The sequence below is a fragment of the Schistocerca gregaria genome, chromosome X, assembly GCF_023897955.1.
Source record: "Schistocerca gregaria isolate iqSchGreg1 chromosome X, iqSchGreg1.2, whole genome shotgun sequence".
Lineage (NCBI taxonomy): Eukaryota > Metazoa > Arthropoda > Insecta > Orthoptera > Acrididae > Schistocerca > Schistocerca gregaria.
The window spans coordinates 793,654,160-793,672,357 of NC_064931.1; the positions used below are offsets into that span (position 1 = coordinate 793,654,160).

Here is an 18,198-nt window from a genome sequence, read left to right on the forward strand (position 1 = left end):
AGCACGACTCACGTCCGGTACTCACAGCTTTACTTCTGCCAGTATCCGTCTCCTACCTTCCAAACTTTACAGAAGCTCTTCTGCGAACCTTGCAGAACTAGCACTCCTGAAAGAAAGGATACTGCGGAGACATGGCTTAGCCACAGCCTGGAGGATGTTTCCAGAATGAGATTTTCACTCTGCAGCGGAGTGTGCGCTGATATGAAACTTCCTGGCAGATTAAAACTGTGTGCCCGACCGAGACTCGAACTCGGGACCTTTGCCTTTCGCGGGCAAGTGCTCTACCAACTGAGCTACCGAAGCACGACTCACGTCCGGTACTCACAGCTTTACTTCTGCCAGTATCCGTCTCCTACCTTCCAAACTTTACAGAAGCTCTTCTGTGAACCTTGCAGAACTAGCACTCCTGAAAGAAAGGATACTGCGGAGACATGGCTTACACAGGAATTCCAGACTGTATCAGGATCCATTGCAAGTACTATGACAGCTAAGCGGGAGGTGAGAAAACTCGGGTTTCATTGTTGAACGGCTGCTCATAAGCCACACATCATGCCCGTTAATATCAAATGACGTCTCGTTTGCTGTAAGGAGCGTAAACACTGGTCTAGTGAACAGTGGAAAAATGTTGTGTGGAGTGACAAATCATGGTACACAATGTGGCGATCCAATGGCAGGGTGTTGGTGTGGTGAATGCCTGGTGGACATCATCTTCCTGCGTGTGTAGTGCCAACAGTAAAATTCTGAGGTGGTGGTGTTATGGTATGGTCATGTTTTTCATGGAGGGGGGCTTGCACCCCTTGTTGTTTTGCATGTCCTATGACAGCATATGCCTACATTGATGTTTTAAGCACCTTCTTGCTTCCCACTGTTGAAGAGCAATCTGGGGATGGCGACTGCACCTTTCACCACAGTCGAGCACCTGTTCATAATGCACGGCTGCCACCCCCAGTGGTCAGCGTGACAGATTGTCAATCCAAAGGGCCCGGGTTTGATTCCCGTCTGGGTCGGAGATTTTCTCCGCTCATGGAATTGGCTGTTATGTTGTCCTAATCTTCATCATTTCATCCCTATCAATGCGCAAGATGCCGAAGTGGTGTCAGATCGAAAGACTTGCACCCGGCAAATGGTCTACTCGGCGGGAGGCCCTAGTCACATGATGACTTACTCAATGCACAGCTTGTGGCAGAGTGGTTACATGACAATAACATCCCTGTAATGGACTGGCCTGCACAGAGTCATGACCTGAATCCTATGGAACACCTTTGGCATGTTTTGGAACACCAACTCCGTGCCCGGCCTCACCAACTGAATTCGATTTCTCTCCTCAGTGAAGTGCTCTGTGAAGAATGGGTTGCCATTCCCCAAGAAATCTTCCAGCACCTGCCTGATCATATGTTTGCAAGAGTGGAAGCTGTCATCAAGACTAAGGGTGGGCCAACACCATATTGAATTCCAGCATTACCGGTGGAGGGCACCATGAACTTGTAAATCATTTTCATCCAGGTGTCCAGATACTTTTGATCACATAGTGTATGTACTGGTCACACAATTCCTGTAAGTTCTGGGTTGATGGTTTGTGGCCACAAAGCTGGCACCTGATGGCATCTCATATGTGTTATATCAGATTCAGATCAGGTGAATTTAGTGACCAAGACACCAATATGAGTTCAGTATCACATTCCTAAAACCACTGTAGCATGATTATGACTACATTCCAGATTTTATGTAATATCAAATATCAAATTAATATATATATATATATATATATATATATATATATATATATATATAACCAAAATTAGTGAAATATGTAAATAAATATGTACTGAAGCTGATACAATGTCATTGCAAAATTCCAAATTTTGTTTTTATTTATTTATTTATTTTTTGCTAGAAAATGTAAGTTCACAAACAGGCTAGCCAAATATTTGTATTAATTCTTAATCAGTACACTTCTGCTACAAAGTACTGAAGTACACACGTATCTTATTGAAGCATTTAAGTCACACTGTAATGGTACACACAATTAATTACAATATACTTTTCCAAATGTTCTGTTGCCATCATGCATTGTCTTCTATCTGACATATGTTTTTATAAATAGATAAAGATTGCCCAGCCTTACAAAAAGTCAAAGATGAATAGTTATACAAAGGGATTCTGCTAGTAATAATATTCTCATGTGGAGGGGGGGGGGGGGGGGTTCCATTTACAATTTAACTTTTAAATAAGTGAGACAAAATAACAAGATTTGTGTATCCAGGATTCTTATTCAGCAGAGCTTGCAGTTTACTGGCAACTACACCAACCACTTCACCTGGTGCAGTACTGACTGTCTGAACTGCATCTTCCATTATTTCCACAGCCCCTTGGTGAGGCATACTTGAAGTCTCTAGTTTCTTGAGACTGTTGGGAAGCCGGATGAAATTACTTATGATGGATGAAACTGAGCTAATCACTTTAGAACTGTTGAATGCTGACAAGGATTCACTCACAGACACTACAGGACCAGAAGAAAAGTTCTCCGTTACTGGCTTCACAGCTTAAAAGTGCTTACTGTAGAAAATAAATGCTTCAGCCCATGTTACCCATCTTGTTATCACTGGCTCTGGAGTCAGAGGTACATCAGATAGCCTGCTGCTTGTGGCATTGTACGTATATGAATATTTCAAGAAAACCTTTGTTGCTGATACCAGTACATTTCCTTCTGAGAATTGATGTCTGACTCTCTCTGCCACTCATTACACTGCATGAGTCATGCATGTAATATGCACTATTTTTGGATAAAAGTAATTTCCCTGCTTTCATCATGTATGGAACTGCATCTGTGTGCATCAGTAGGGTCCTCTCTTCTTTTATACCATGTGACCATAGTACCTTAAGTCCATCATTAATGAACCTAGCAATTTTTGAGCTATATTTTGCCTCCAGAGGTTTGTAATAAATTAAATTACATTTAGATGCAGCCTCATAGTCCACACTTCTGACAACTAGGTTAAGGTTAAAGTTGAAATAGCCTACAACATCTGCCATCTCATCAGCAAAAATCCATGTAGGCAATTTGCCAATGTCAACCCTGAGAGTAATTCTCCCTGAGAGTGCACTCATTTGGAATGTTGTCATTACAGTATTTCTGTAAGAAATGTTTAAATTCAGGTACCTGAAATTTGTTCTGTGGTATGTTCCATGAAACCAATTCAAATCATAATTATTTGCAAAATTCACTATTAGATATTTTAGGCTGTCCTTGCAACTGTGTAAGTAGAACTTGTTGCTTTGAAGAACTCTGTTGTTTATTCCTAATATGTACACTGAAGAGCGAAAGAAACTGGTACATCTGCCTAACATCATGTAGAGCCCCCGCGAACATGCAGAAGTGCCATAACATGAAGTGGCATGGACTCGACTAATGTCTGAAATAGTGCTGGAGGGAATTGACACCATTAATCCTGCAGAGCTCTCTATAAATCTGTAAGAGTACAAGGGGATGGAGATTTCTTCTGAACAGCATGCTGCAAGGCATTCCAGATATGCTCAATAATGTTCATGTTTGGGAAGTTTGGTGACAGAAGTGTTTAAACTCAGAAGTGTGTTCTGAAGCCACTCTGTAGTAATTCTGGACATGTGCAGTGTCACATTGTCCTGCTGGAATTGCCCAAATCTGTCGGAATGTACAATGGAAATGAAAGGATGCAGGTTATCAGACAGGATGCTTATGTATGTGTCACTTGTCAGACCCATATCTAGGTGTAGCAGGGGTCCAATATCACTCCAACTGCACATGCCCCACACCATTAGAGAGCCTCCACAAGCTTGAACAGTCCCCTGCCGACATGCAGGGTCCATGGATTCATAAGGTTGTCACCATACCCGTACATGTCCATCTGGTTGATACAATTTGTAATGAGACTTGTCTGACCAGGCAACATGTATCCAGTGATCAGCAGTCCAAGGTCAGTGTTGACAGGCCCAGGCGAGGCATAAAGCTTTGGGTCATGTAGTCATCAAGGGTACACAAGTGGACTTTCTGCTACAAAATCCAAATGTTGGTCCATGAACAAGTGTCAGCATGTGAACCATTCAATGAAACATCTTCGATATGATATTTTATTGAATGGCTTGCAAGCTGACACTTTTTGATGGCCCAGCATTGAAATCTGTAGCAATTTGTGGAAGGGTTGCACTTCTGTCATGTTGTAAGATTCTCTTCAGTCGTTGTTGGTCCAGTTCTTGCAGGATTTTTTCCGGATGCAGCAATGTTAGAGATTTGATGTTTTACCAGGTTCCTGATATTCATGGGATACTCATGAAATGGTTGTATGGGAAATATCCCCACTTCATTGCTATCTTGAAGATTCTGTCTCTCATCGCTCATGTGCCTACATTCAAACTCACCTAAATCTTGATAACCTGCCATTGTAGCAGCAGTAACCAATCTAACAACTGCACCAGACACTTGTTCTCTAACATAGGCGTTGCCAACCACAGCACCATATTCTGCCTGTTTACATATATCTCTATTTTTGAATATGCATGGCTATACCAGTTTCTTTGTTGCTACAGTGTAGATTGCTTTGTGTATGTTGATCAGTTTGAGACTTCATAGTACATCCTACATGTTGATCACAAGTTTGATGTAGGACTATTTTACCTTCAGTGGTTAAAGTCTTGTCAATCAAAATCTGTGTTCTCAGGTTTGATGACAGTGAAGATCCAACCAGTTGCACAGTTAACTTCAATGCAGCTGACTGTTACATATTGTGAACCATTTGAAAACAAGAAAGAGAAGTGTTTAAAATGAGTTATAGTTGTCCACATCAAACTTATACTCTTTAGGATTGAGTGTAATGGGATTGACAACAGTATGAGAAACACAAACAATAAAACTTAAATATTTTTTCCTTACTTGCTACGTAATGAAAATGTATGAGACTTGTGGAAATTTACAATAATTCTGCAATAATATTAAAATATGTAAAATTATGTACTGCAGTGTGAAACAAGGGTCCTTTCAGTGCAGTTCATTGACATTTTAGTTTTTCTTATAACTACATATAAAGGAACAGAATATGAAATTACATAAAATCTGGGATCTGATCACAACATTTTGACATGGGCAGTTATTTTGCTGGAGGGTGTCACAACATTTCCATTGTTGCAGGCATGAAGCATGAAAGGATGTTGGCAATCCACCATTGTCATAGTGCCTTTGATTACTAGCACAGGTCAAATGGAAGACCAGTTAAAAGCCTCCAATGACATAATGATGCCCTCACCAGCCTGTTTCTGTGGTGCAGTGCTTGTTTTGAGAAGTCACTTGCCTGGATAATAACAAATGCGGATATGATCATGAATCTGGTGCAACAAAAAGCATGATTTGTCCTACTAGGTGACACATTTTTGTTGATCCACATCCCTATCTCCCCACAGCAACAATAATGAATGACGTCAATGGGTCAGCACTGGAACCAATTGGGGGTCTTCTGCTGCAAATCACCATGTTGAGCCATGTGTGCTGAATGGTGTATTTCAAACTATCTTTGCCTGGGATCTGCCATTGATAGTTCCAAAAACAATCCCAAATGAATGGAAATCATTAAATCAAACATAAATATCTTGTATGGCCAATTGTATAATTTTCCCCAATTTTGTCTTTATAGGATGCAGTTGCACACATAAATGCTTCTTTTATTCTATGTTTTCCTACTGATATGGAGAAACATACTTTATTAGTTTTTTTTTAATTGAGTGCAGAATTTGTGCTCTTTATTATTTACTGCTTTTAATTGGTAGACACTGCCCATTTTCCTCTAGCTAGTGCATTTTTAAATGAGATGACCCACATCTGTAGTTAATTTGCTGGCAATAATGAGGAGGGTAGTAGCATTCCAGTTTACTAAACTGAGTTTTACCTTAGCTGTTTAAAAAAAAAATGGCTCTGAGCACTTTGAGACTTAACATCTATGGTCATCAGTCCACTAGAACTTAGAACTACTTAAACCTAACTAACCTAAGGACATCACACAACACCCAGTCATCACGAGGCAGAGAAAATCCCTGACCACGCCAGGAATCGAACCCGGGCGCGGAAAGCGAGAACGCTACCTCATGACCACGAGCTGTGGAGCCTTAACTGTTTCTGATGATTACTACAGAGAGTAGTCTGTTGGAGGGTGACTGTTATTGCAGTCTCTGAAGTCACCACATTTGTTGGATTGTACGAGTCCAATCTAACTTAATAGTTTTAAATTACCAAATTACAGAAATTTGCATCAATATTTGAGTTGCTCATTGGTGTGAGATCATTGGGTCTAGCTTGATCAAATATGCTACTGAAGCTGTTGAGGAAATCACCCACCTCTCCATTTGGTGGATGATAGATTCTCACAACTCTGTGCTTCATTAGAATATCAGAAAGACATACAAGGATGCCCATACCCAGGAACAAGGGAGGGTGGGGGGTGCCCTAACTCTCGGGGAAAGGGAAAAAAAGTATAGGATATTCAAGTGTTCTTTCAAGAAAAAACATTTAAAAGTCAGTATTATGCAGGTTTTCAATGAGGTTGGAATTGGAACTTTTTTATGGGTATTTAAAAGTCATCATTTATTTTCCAAACTATTAAAACTATTAAACTATTAAAAATACTACATACCCCTGGATCCAGCGTGCCCATCCCCCTAACAAACTATTGTTAGGGCACTCTTGAAAACATAAAACTTAGCAAATAAATTACTCTGAACAAATTATGACAAAGATACTACTCATTGTCTACTGAAGTTTATCTCACAAAACCTTATTTTTGCAGTTCCTTGAAGCATTATATCATATGCAATTATTTTATATGGCAAATGTAGTTACTTTCTTGGCTCATTGTGACTGCATAAGAAAGTTAGTAAATTGACTGTGACTTAATTTATATGAAGAAGAAGCTGCCAAACATGAAATTAAGAGTAAATAGACATTACTATCACACATCAAACAGATGGATGTGCTCTCTCTCTCTCTCTCTCTCTCTCTCTCTCTCTCTCTCTCTCTCTCTCTCTCACACACACACACACACACACACACACACACACACACACACACACTATTCAACAGAGTTGTGCAAAATCTTCCTTTTGAACAAGAATCAAATGATTTGTTAATTTCTCACTCATTGCATACCATTGACAGATTTCATCATTTTAGTATAGATTTGTAAGATCAATAGTTGACACACTGTAGTTGGATATTTGTCAGTATCACTGTTGTACAGTGCATTAGACATTGTTTATTTCTACAATGGTATAATAAATATAATAATAATTATAATAACTGTTATTATTAGTATTACATTGTTAAGAATGGTTAAATGCATTTTGTCATTCCTTTCTGCATTGTACATTTATTTTGGGTGGTGAGTTACAGCTCAGAGCAGCATAGTGTTACATGTTCAACACACTAGGATTTTATGCTCACATTTTATTCATAACAATTACAGTAGATCGAAACATTGTGGTAAAAAGGTACCTGGTTTCTAAGGAGAGGACACTAACCTTGATCATAACATACAAAATATTTTTAGCTTTATAATGAGATGAACCACTGTTATTCAGTTTACACAGTTTTCTAAAAATTTATTAAATATATCTTACTTAATGGAAACAGAAATATAAGTACAGTATTGAAGGATGAAATTTAATTGCTTACACTTTTGCTTTAACAATTTCGACTAATCCTCCATTGTGAAAGTAAAAGAAAATCTGATAATTACTGATTTGGTAAAAAACTTCTCTGTCACAGAAGTAGCTAAAGTATTTTCTGTCACAGATATAACTAAAGTACACACACACACAGTTGCAAAATTACAACCTTAGGTTGCACATCTTGACCAAAAACACTGTGAGAAAATTAATTTATTCATTCATAGATGACTGACACTTGTTTAATGATCAGATACAAAAAACTGAGACAAAAGGTTTACTCCCCCAATAACTGGAATCAATAGATGGAATATTGTGGAAGCAAGTGTGAGTTTTCCATGTTTCCTAAGGCATGCAAGATGTAACAGGCTAGGTAAAGTAAAGATGTATATAAGACCACTGAGAGCACCCGTGAACCTGAAATAGAAATAAATATTTGTACATAAAGTCAAATGAAAGTATGCTGCATAGTAGAGAAGGATGTAGCACAACACTTATCCTTTAAATTATGTGACAATAGAGTGAATAACAATGGACATGTGCTATATACCATTAACATGGAAGGTAATGCATGGAAGTTTCCTTGGTGAGTAATCATAGTTAAATCACCTTAATGCTTTATTAGTTTGCCTTATCATCATTCTGTCCAGATATTCTTAACACAGCACTGAGTTTGACATTGTGTGACTGAGAATCTTACTGTCATCAAGTACTTTACATGTGATCCACTGCATTTGTGCATTACTATTATGAGATAGAAAGTTTTGATGCCCCCCATGAGCTATGGACCATGCCAAGGTGGGGTGGCTTGTGTGCTTCAATGATACAATTCCGCTTACAATAAGCACAAACACAATGAAAGCGTAGCTGTGAAGAGGATTGACAAACTGTGATTCCTGGCATTAGGCTGCAACCTTTTTATTAGTTGCAGAGGCCATACTCTGGATGACTGAATGATGCAGCTTTATAACAGTAGCAAAAGTGGCTTTGTTACATCAGTACAGCAAATGGCAGAAAGCAAGGGGAAACAAAAACCCACAATTTTTCTGAGGGTGTGCAGCTCTAAATTTTGGCTTGATGGTAATGGTACTCTCTTGAATAAAGAGGCTCATTGAGCATTAGTGGGGCTACCTTTTCACCAACAGAACTTGCACCATCTAAGCATTCTGCTGCCTCAGTGGCATTTCTAGCTGCCACCAGCCATGGTTAGCTGCTGAGTGCAGCCATTGACCTATTTTATGAGAAATAACAAATAATAAAGAATGTTTTATGGAGCCAGTGTTCTTGACTCAGTTCTCACTGCTGTGCTGGAAGATTCTCACAGCCTTCAATACAAACCATTATGGGGCAGAAGGGACCACCCTGCAGTAATTGTGTCAGGGTAGCAGTCAACACAAATGCTACATTATTGCATGCAGTTTCAGAGCTATGAGTGTCTACAACTGACATGAAGTGACAATCTACAGCACCACTTCAATGTGGTGAGTGAAATTGACTGTTTTTCATGTAGAGCTGGACACACAGTGTATCATCACTAAAATAGAATGTCTGGACATTATGCCAAGGAATATAGGGAATGCCATGAATGCCATGGTTAGCACTCAGCTATAGTAAGTAGGTGTGTTCAGTAGAAGTAAGTATGATTCGAGTATTGGTCCTGGTTCCTTTCCTGTTGTATTTTTCCTCTTATTGTGAACACAGGCTTAGCAATGGATAAACTTGGCATGGAGAAGATAACTATTACAAATGTTGTTCAAACTTTCATGAACCAAATGGTACAAATGCACGCAGACAATACAGAGCTGCAAAAGCAGTTAGATTATCAGTCCATGTCAAATAAACTGGAATCCATTCTAGACTCTGGTACCACTACTTTAGTTTCTCTTTTTTCTGGTAAGGCAGAGGAGGATGTATGAGCATTCATAAGACAACTTGTTAACAGCAGCTAAGCTGTGATGTTGGTTGGAGGAACACCTTCTACATATGGCCCAATTGTGTTTGACTGAAAGGCACTAAAACTTATATCATGTATATGAAGTATGAACAGATTACTCCTCTGGAAGATATATACTGTATGTTATGACCCAAGTTTGGGATAGAAAAGGAATTTTACCAGTGTGGCTGAACAGTGGCAGCCATTTGCTTTTTTTTTTTTTTTTTTTTTTCGGTTGTCCATGGGAGGCTGTACCTCATAGGGTACATGGAGGGAGTGAGATGGAATGTCATGCATTTGATGGATTCAGTGATATTGAGTTTTTGGGTTGGAGCAAAAAGTATTCAGGTTTGTATGGAAGTTTTGCCTCATAAAGGTGAGAGTTATTGCCCAAGCTTAGGGTTTGTTTTCTTGATTAATTATCATGCTGAAATTGAACTCGCTTTGTGCACAGTAGAACCGGACTGGATATCATTCTATCTGGTGGGAAACTTCCGATAGTGTGTCACTGCTGTAATGTTCATCCCTTGTGCAATATGAATACTTTGACTGCATGTGTGGCCACTGAGGATTGATTTGTGTGATAATGTACTATAAGTTATGGGAAAACTAATGAGGGTGAGTATGGGAACTAATTTGCCTGTAAATGTATTGTGTCTAACAGAGCCAATAAAGGAAATATGGAATTAGATTATACATAGGAGTGTTGTATACTATCAGAAGTTAGACAGAGAGCCAGTGGTGCCTCTCAGGATAGATAAATATATGCCTGCAAACATGGATGTTTCCAAAGGGTTGACAGTCACCAGTTTGGAAATTTTGCAGGAAGAAAATTTTACGTGGATGTCTCCAAAGGATTGACAATCATCAGTTTGGAAATTTTGCAGGAAGAGAATTTAAATAGAGCAAATTTGGACTGCTTAAGCAAGCCACCAGTATAGCTGCATTAAGTGAGAACTTAGCGCACATGGAGGGAGCAGAGAAGATAGCTATGGAGTTGTTATTGTTGGAATATGAAAATCTGTTCAGCCCTTGTAGGTCTTTCCTAGAGACCTCAGAGATAAAGCATAGGATACCAACTGGAAATGAACTGCTAGTGTATCATAAACTGTATCATATCCCACATATCTAAAAGTGGCTATGGAAGAATTTATTAACCAATAGTTTTGAGACAGTATTATAGAGGAAGATATCAGTTCCTGGGAAATGCCAGTGGTGACTGACCTAAAGAAACATGTAGGTGGGATGAAGGCATCTCATTATTATTGTGATCATCAGTACCTTAACAATCATACAGTTACAAATGTTTATCCAATCCAAAATCTAAAAGAAACTTTAGATAATGTAGGGCAATGCAGATATTTTCTAATGTGGATCTATGAAGTGGATATGATTAGCTGTAAACAGCATCAGACAATCACACAAAGACAGCATTTATGGTCCTGTCAGGACATCATTAGCATCATATATGCCATTTGAATTACAAAATCCACCATCTATAATTCAGTGCCTCTTAGGCAGAGTTTTTTGGTGACTGAAACCTAGCAATGTATGGTTTATTTTAGAAAATGTAACTCACTTTACAAAGGACATGGAAGAGGGTTTCTTATGATTAGTGGAAGTGTTTAAGTGGTGGTGCACAATACGCTTAATTCTCAACATAGAAAAATATCACTTTTCACTAGAGGAAGTGCAGTATTTATGGCATGTAATTGGTCATGAAGGAGTTTGGAAGGACTCCAGCATAATAAGTCATACAGGATTTTTTGGCACCTTGCACAGAGAAGGAGTTACAGACTTTCTTGAGTCTAGTCAAATGTTATTGATAGTTTGTGCCAAAATTTATGGAAATAACATGGCCACTCACTCATCTGTTGAATAAAGGAGTGAAGTTTTACTGATTAGTGGAGTACAAATATGTGTTCAGACATTTGAAAGAACTGTTAACAACTTGACTGATATTAGTTTTCCTGAATTATGAAAAGGAATTCGCGCTATCATGTGATGTGAGCAATAATGCACATGACTGTGTATTGAGTCAAGAAGTGAATGGGGAGAACATTCATTTGCCTATAATAGAGAACAAGTACTCTATCTCAGAAAGATATGCTGAGTCTCATATATAACATAACATATTATCAGTGTTTTATACAGGGTGTTACTAAAAGGTACGGCCAAACCTTCAGGAAACATTCCTCACACACAAATAAAGAAAAGATGTTACGTGAACATGTGTCCGGAAATGCTTAATTTCCATGTTAGAGCTCATTTTAGATTCATCAGTATATACTGTACTTCCTTGATTAACCACCAGTTGGCCCAATTGAAGGAAGGTAATGTTGACTTCGATGCTTGTGTTGGCATGCGACTCATTGCTCTACAGTACTAGCATCAAGCACATCAGTACGTAGCATCAACAGGTTAGTGTTCATCACGAATGTGGTTTTGCAGTCAGTCCAGTGTTTACAAATGCAGAGTTGGCAGATGACCATTTGATGTATGGATTAGCACGAGGCAATAGCCGAGGCATGGTACGTTTGTATCAAAACAGATTTCCAGAATGAAAGTGTCCCGACAGAAAGACGTTCGAAGCAATTAATGGACGTCTAAGGGAGCACGGAACATTCCAGCCTATGACTTGTGACTGGGGAAGACCTAGAACGACGAGGACACCTGCAATGGACGAGGCAATTCTTCGTGCACTTGACGATAACCCTAATGTCAGCGTCAGAGAAGTTGCTGCTGTATGAGGTAATGCTGACCATGTCACTGTATGGAGAGTGCTACGGGAGAACCAGTTGTTTCTGTACCATGTAAAGCATGTGCAGACACTGTCACCAGCTGATTGGCCTCCACAGGTACACTTCTGTGAATGGTTCAACCAACAATGTGTCAATCCTCATTTCAGTGCAAATGTTCTCTTTACGGATGAGGCTTCATTCCAACATGATCAAATTGTAAATTTTCACAATCAACATGCGTGGGCTGACTAGAATCCACACACAATTGTGCAATCACGTCATCAACACAGATTTTCTGTGAACGTTTGGGCAGCCATTGTTGTTGACGTCTTGATTGGGCCCCATGTTCTTCCAGCTACGCTCAATGGAGCACGTTATCATGGTTTCATATGGGATACTCTACCTGTGCTGCTAGAACATGTGCCTTTACAAGTATGACACAACATGTTGTTCATGCATGATGGAGCTCCTGCACATTTCAGTCAAAGTGTTCGTACGCTTCTCAACAACAGATTCGGTGACCAATGGATTGGTAGAGGCGGACCAATTCCATGGCCTCCACGCTCTCCTGACGTCAACCCTCATGACTTTCATTTATGGTGGCATTTGCAAGCTCTTGTCTATGTAACCCTAGTACCAAATGTAGAGACACTTCGTGCTCGTATTGTGGACGGCTGTGATACAATACACCATTCTCCAGGGCTGCATCAGCGCATCAGGGATTCCATGCGATGGAGGGTTGATGAATGTATCCTCGCTAACAGAGGACATTTTGAACATTTCCTGTAACAAAGTGTTTGAAGTCACACTGGTACATTCTATTGCTGTGTGTTTCCATTCCATGATTAATGTGATTTGAAGAGAAGTAATAAAATGAACTCTACCATGGAAAGTAAGCGTTTCTGGACACATGTCCACATAACATATTTTCTTTCTCTGTGTGTGAGGAATGTTTCCTGAAAGTTTGGCCATATCTTTTTGTAACACCCTGTATATGAGTGAAAATTTAAAGTCAAAATGACTCAAACAACATTAAAGTGGCTGTTAGGATTAAAAGATTCATTGAGTAGGTTAATGTGCTGGAGGCTAGAACTCACTGTATTCGATTTTGAGATAGGTCATGGAATGGAAATATGGATGGGCTAGTCAGAAAGTCTGTGCTTTATAATGAGTAGATTCCACCACTGCAGAATGGCAGAAGGTGCAAGGAACTGACAAAGTATGCAAGTGCAACCACAATTCATTGTACACAATCGAGTGTTATTAATGTATGAATCTCAGACATGTTCTGGTGCCAGCTACATTCTGAAATCAAGTATTAAAGAAGGTGTGTGGCTGTAGGTTAGCAGGAAATGAAGCTCATAGTACAACAGAACAAATTGTAGCTCAACAATATTGGCAGTGAATACATAAGCAGGCTGTAGAACAGTATGTCACAAACTGTGTACCATGCTCACAATGAGCCACATTAAGTCATCAGCATATTCCACAGCAGAGGTTACTGGAGATCAGTAAACCATTTGAGGTAATTGGTTTGGACATCTTATGTCCTTTTTGGCAGACACCCACAGGAAATCAGTATATCTTAATGATAATACATCACTCTTGTGCTACGTAGAAATGACAGCAATTCTGAATGAGCAAGAGAAAAACGTGGCATAAGCTGCAGTTAATAATTACTTATTAGAGTTTGGTATTCCAGAGACAATTATTGACCAAGGCCCTAATATGACACCAGTGCTGATGAAGCAACTTTGCAATTTGTTGTAAATTCATACATTAAGAATTTGTGCATTACACCCGCATGCAAGTGGCAGAATGGAATGGTTTCAGCAGATAACAGGGAAGATGATGAGCCATTATGTCAACAGTCATCTTGATTCCTGGAACACGCCATTACATTAGGTTGTTCCAGCATAAACTTCTAAACTTCATGAGAGTGTGATTCTATTACTGTATGAAGTAGTGTATGTATATAAGATGCCATCACCATGTGAGAGAGTCAAACACACAGTGCAGAAAAATTTTGTGAGTATCTTAGAGGCGGTATGGTGGCAAATGGAAAAGTTAATGTGAATGCCCTAAAATAGCTATTTGGCCAGAAAAATAACATATGTTTTCCAGACTAGAGTGGATATAAAAAGCAGACTGGCAATAGCAACAAAAGCATTTCTGAAAAATTGGAATTTGTTAAAATCAAATATAAATTTAAGTGCTAGGAAGTCTTTCCTGAAGACATCTGAATGGAGTGTAGCCTTGTATGAAGTGAAGGATGGGCAGTAATAAAATGAAATGTGCATTTAGCATTTCTGACCGGGATCTCTCTTCTAGGATAATTTGGCAATGGGGTGCAAGCATTTTTAGTTGACACCACTCTGGTGACTTACATGTCAATGATAACGAAATAATGATGAGGACAAAACACACACACACACACACACACACACACACACACACACACACACACAGTTCTGAGTGGGGAAAATCCATAACTTGGCTGGGTGTCAAACCTGGGGCCCTGAGATTGAGAGGCAGCAATGCTAATCCTAAGACCATCAGCTGCTGACACAGGGTGATAAACAGGTGAGACACAAAATAAAGAGAAGCTTTTGAAACTTGGTCCTACAGAAATAGCTGAGATTAGATATGTAGATCAAATAACTAATGAGGGATAACTAAATTAAACTGGGGAGGAGGGAAATTTATGGCACAAGCTGACTAAAAGAAGGGATGATTTACAGAACATATCATGAGGCATCAAGGAGTCATCAATTTGGTAATGGATGGAAGTGTGTAGAGTAGAAATAGTAGAGGGAAACAAAGGCTTAATACATTAACCAGGTTCACATAAAGTTATGCAGATATGAAGAAGCTTAAACAGGATATGCTACTAAGGAGAGCTGCATCAAACTTGTCTTCAGACTGAAAACCATAACATCAACCATTTTTATTCTCATCTTAATGAAAAATAATGGTATGCAGGAGGCAGTGGATGGAAAATAACCTGTATAAGGAGATGAATCACTATTTACTAAATTGAGAAGGTACTTAGCAGTGGTCATCCATGTAAAAGAGGGCACGATAAATATTTTGCCAAATTTATAAATTACTCTAAATTACATGAGTCGGTTAGTGAATTTATTTATGAACTTCAATACACAACACCACTGCATGTTTTTGAGTATATTTTTTTAAGATTTGAGAAGAGTTCTGTGTAAATAGTTGGGGGAGGGGGAACAATGCTCCTGAATAAGATACTGATGCCTTAGTTACAAAGAAATGGGAGAGTAATAATATCAAGTGAATGAAAATATGTATGTATTCTTCAGTTGTGAAACCCACTAAATATGCTTGGAATTTTATGGAATGAGATGCTGCAAAGATCCATCAGTGCACTTTTACAATATACTGCTGATGCAACTAAACACTATTGTTAAGACTATGTTGAACAGATGCACATTATATATTTGTCTCTGAGCTGGTTGTCAGTTATACAAATTTGTCCTGATCTCTCACTGCGATTTAGGTCATCACACTGAAAGCCAACTAATCATATAGCTCTGAATGCAGTCTTCAAATATTTGTTCTCCTATCCACACTGAAGTGCCAAAGAAACTGGTATAGGCATGCGTATTAAAATACAGAGATATTTAGACAGGTAGAATACAGCACTGCAGTTGGACACCTATATAAGACAAGTGCCTGGCACAGTTGTTAGATCAGTTACTTCTGCTACAATGGTAGGTTATCAAGATTTAAGTGAGTTTGAACATTTTGTTATAATCGGCACATGAGCAATGGGAAACAGCATCTCCAAGGTAGCGAAGAAGTGGGGATTTTCCCATATGACTATTTCATGAGTGTACCATGAATATCCTCCCCCCCCCCCCCCCCCCCCCATGAACCATAGACCTTACTGTTGGTGGGGAGGCTTGCATGCCTCAGCAATACAGATAGATATACCGTAAGTGCAACCACAATGGAGGGGTATCTATTGAGAGGTCAGACAAACGAGTGGTTCCTGAAGAGGGGCAGCAGCCTTTCCAGTAATTGCAGGGGCAACAGTCTGGATGATTGTCTGATCTGGCCTTGTAACACTAACCAAAATGGCCTTGCTGTGCTGCTACTGGGAATGGTTGAAAGCATGGGGAAACTACGGCCATAATTTTTCCTGAGGACATGCAGCTTTACTGTATGGTTAAATGATGATGGCGTCCTCTTGGGTAAAATATTCTAGAGGTAAAATCGTCCCCCATTAGGATCTCCGGGCAGAGACTACTCAAGAGGACGTCATTATCAGGAGAAAGAAAACTGACATTCTACGGATCGGAGTGTGGAATGTCATATTCCTTAATTCGGCAGGTAGGTTAGAAAATTTGAAAAGGGAAATGGATAGGTTAAAGTTAGATGTAGTGGGAATTAGCAAAGTTCGGTGGTAGGAGGAACAAGACTTCTGGTCAGTTGGATACAGAGTTATAAATACAAAATCAACTAGGGGTAATGCAGGAGTAGGATTACTAATGAATAAAAAAATAGAAGTACAGGTAAGCTACTACAAACAGCATAGTGAACGCCTTATTGTGGCCAAGATAGATATGAAACCCACGCCTACTACAGTATTACAAGTTTATGTGCCAAGTAGCTCTGCAGATGATGAAGAAATTGAAGAAATGTATGATGAGTTAAAAGAAATTATTCAGATACTGAAGGGAGATGAAAACTTAATAGTCATTGGTGACTGGAATTCAATAATAAAAAAAGGAAGAGAAGGAAACGTAGTTGGTGAATATGGACTGGGGGTAAGAAATGAAAGAGGAAGCTGCCTAGTAGAATTTTGCACATAGTATAACTTAATGATAGCTAACATTTGGTTCAAGAATCACAAAAGAAGGTTGTATACATGGAAGAAACTTGGAGATACTGACAGGTTTCAGATAGATTATATAATGGTAAGACATAGATTTAGGAACCAGGTTTTAAATTGTAAGACATTTACAGGGGCGAATGTGGATACTGACCACAGTCTATTGATTCTGACCTGTAGACTAAAACTGAAGAAACTGCAAAAAGGTGGGAATTTAAGGAGATGGGACCTGGATGAACTGACTAAAGCAGAGGTTGTACAGAGTTTCAGGGAGACCATAAGGGAGGAATTGACAAGAATGGGGTAAAGAAATACAGTACAAAAAGAATGGGTAGCTTTGAGGGATGAAGTAGTGAAGGCAGCAGAGGATCAAGTAGGTAAGAAGACAAGGGCTAGTAGAAAGTTACCTTGGGTAACAGAAGAAATATTGAATTTAATTGATTAAAGGAGAAAATATAAAAATGCACTAAATGAAGCAGGCAAAAAGGAACACAGACGTCTCAAAAATGAGGTCGACAGGAAGTGCAAAATGGCTAAGCAGGGACGGCTAGAGGACAAATGTAAGGATGTAGAGGCTTATCTCACTAGGGGTGAGATAGATACTGCCTACAGGAAAATTAAAGAAACCTTTGGAGAAAAGAGAACCATTTGTATGAATATCAAGTGCTCAGACGGAAACCAAATTCTAAGCAAAGAAGGGAAAGCAGAAAGGTGGAAGGAGTATATAGAGGGTCTATACAAGGGAAATTTACTTGAGGGCAATATTATAGAAATGGAAGAGGATGTAGATGAAGATGAAATGGTAGATATGATACTGCGTGAAGAGTTTGACAGAGCATTGAAAGACCTAAGTTGAAACAAGGCCCCCCCAGTAGACAACTACTGACAGCCTTGGGAGAGCCAGTCCTGACAAATCTCTACCATCTGGTGAGCAAAATGTATGACACAGGTGAAATACCCTCAGACTTCAAGAAGAA

General features: G+C 39.2%; 1 protein-coding gene across 1 annotated transcript in view; it reads right to left on the reverse strand.

Annotated features, from left to right (window-relative positions):
• Positions 1-7,225: 7,225 nt before the first annotated feature.
• LOC126299466 (sodium-coupled neutral amino acid transporter 9-like) overlaps positions 7,226-18,198 on the reverse strand; it is a 276,856-nt gene continuing 265,883 nt past the window's right edge. Inside the window, exon 12 of the mRNA XM_049991386.1 lies at positions 7,226-8,100. Within this exon, the coding sequence (XP_049847343.1) occupies positions 7,926-8,100 (175 nt within the window). The 3' untranslated portion in view covers positions 7,226-7,925. The remainder of the gene's footprint in view (positions 8,101-18,198) is intronic.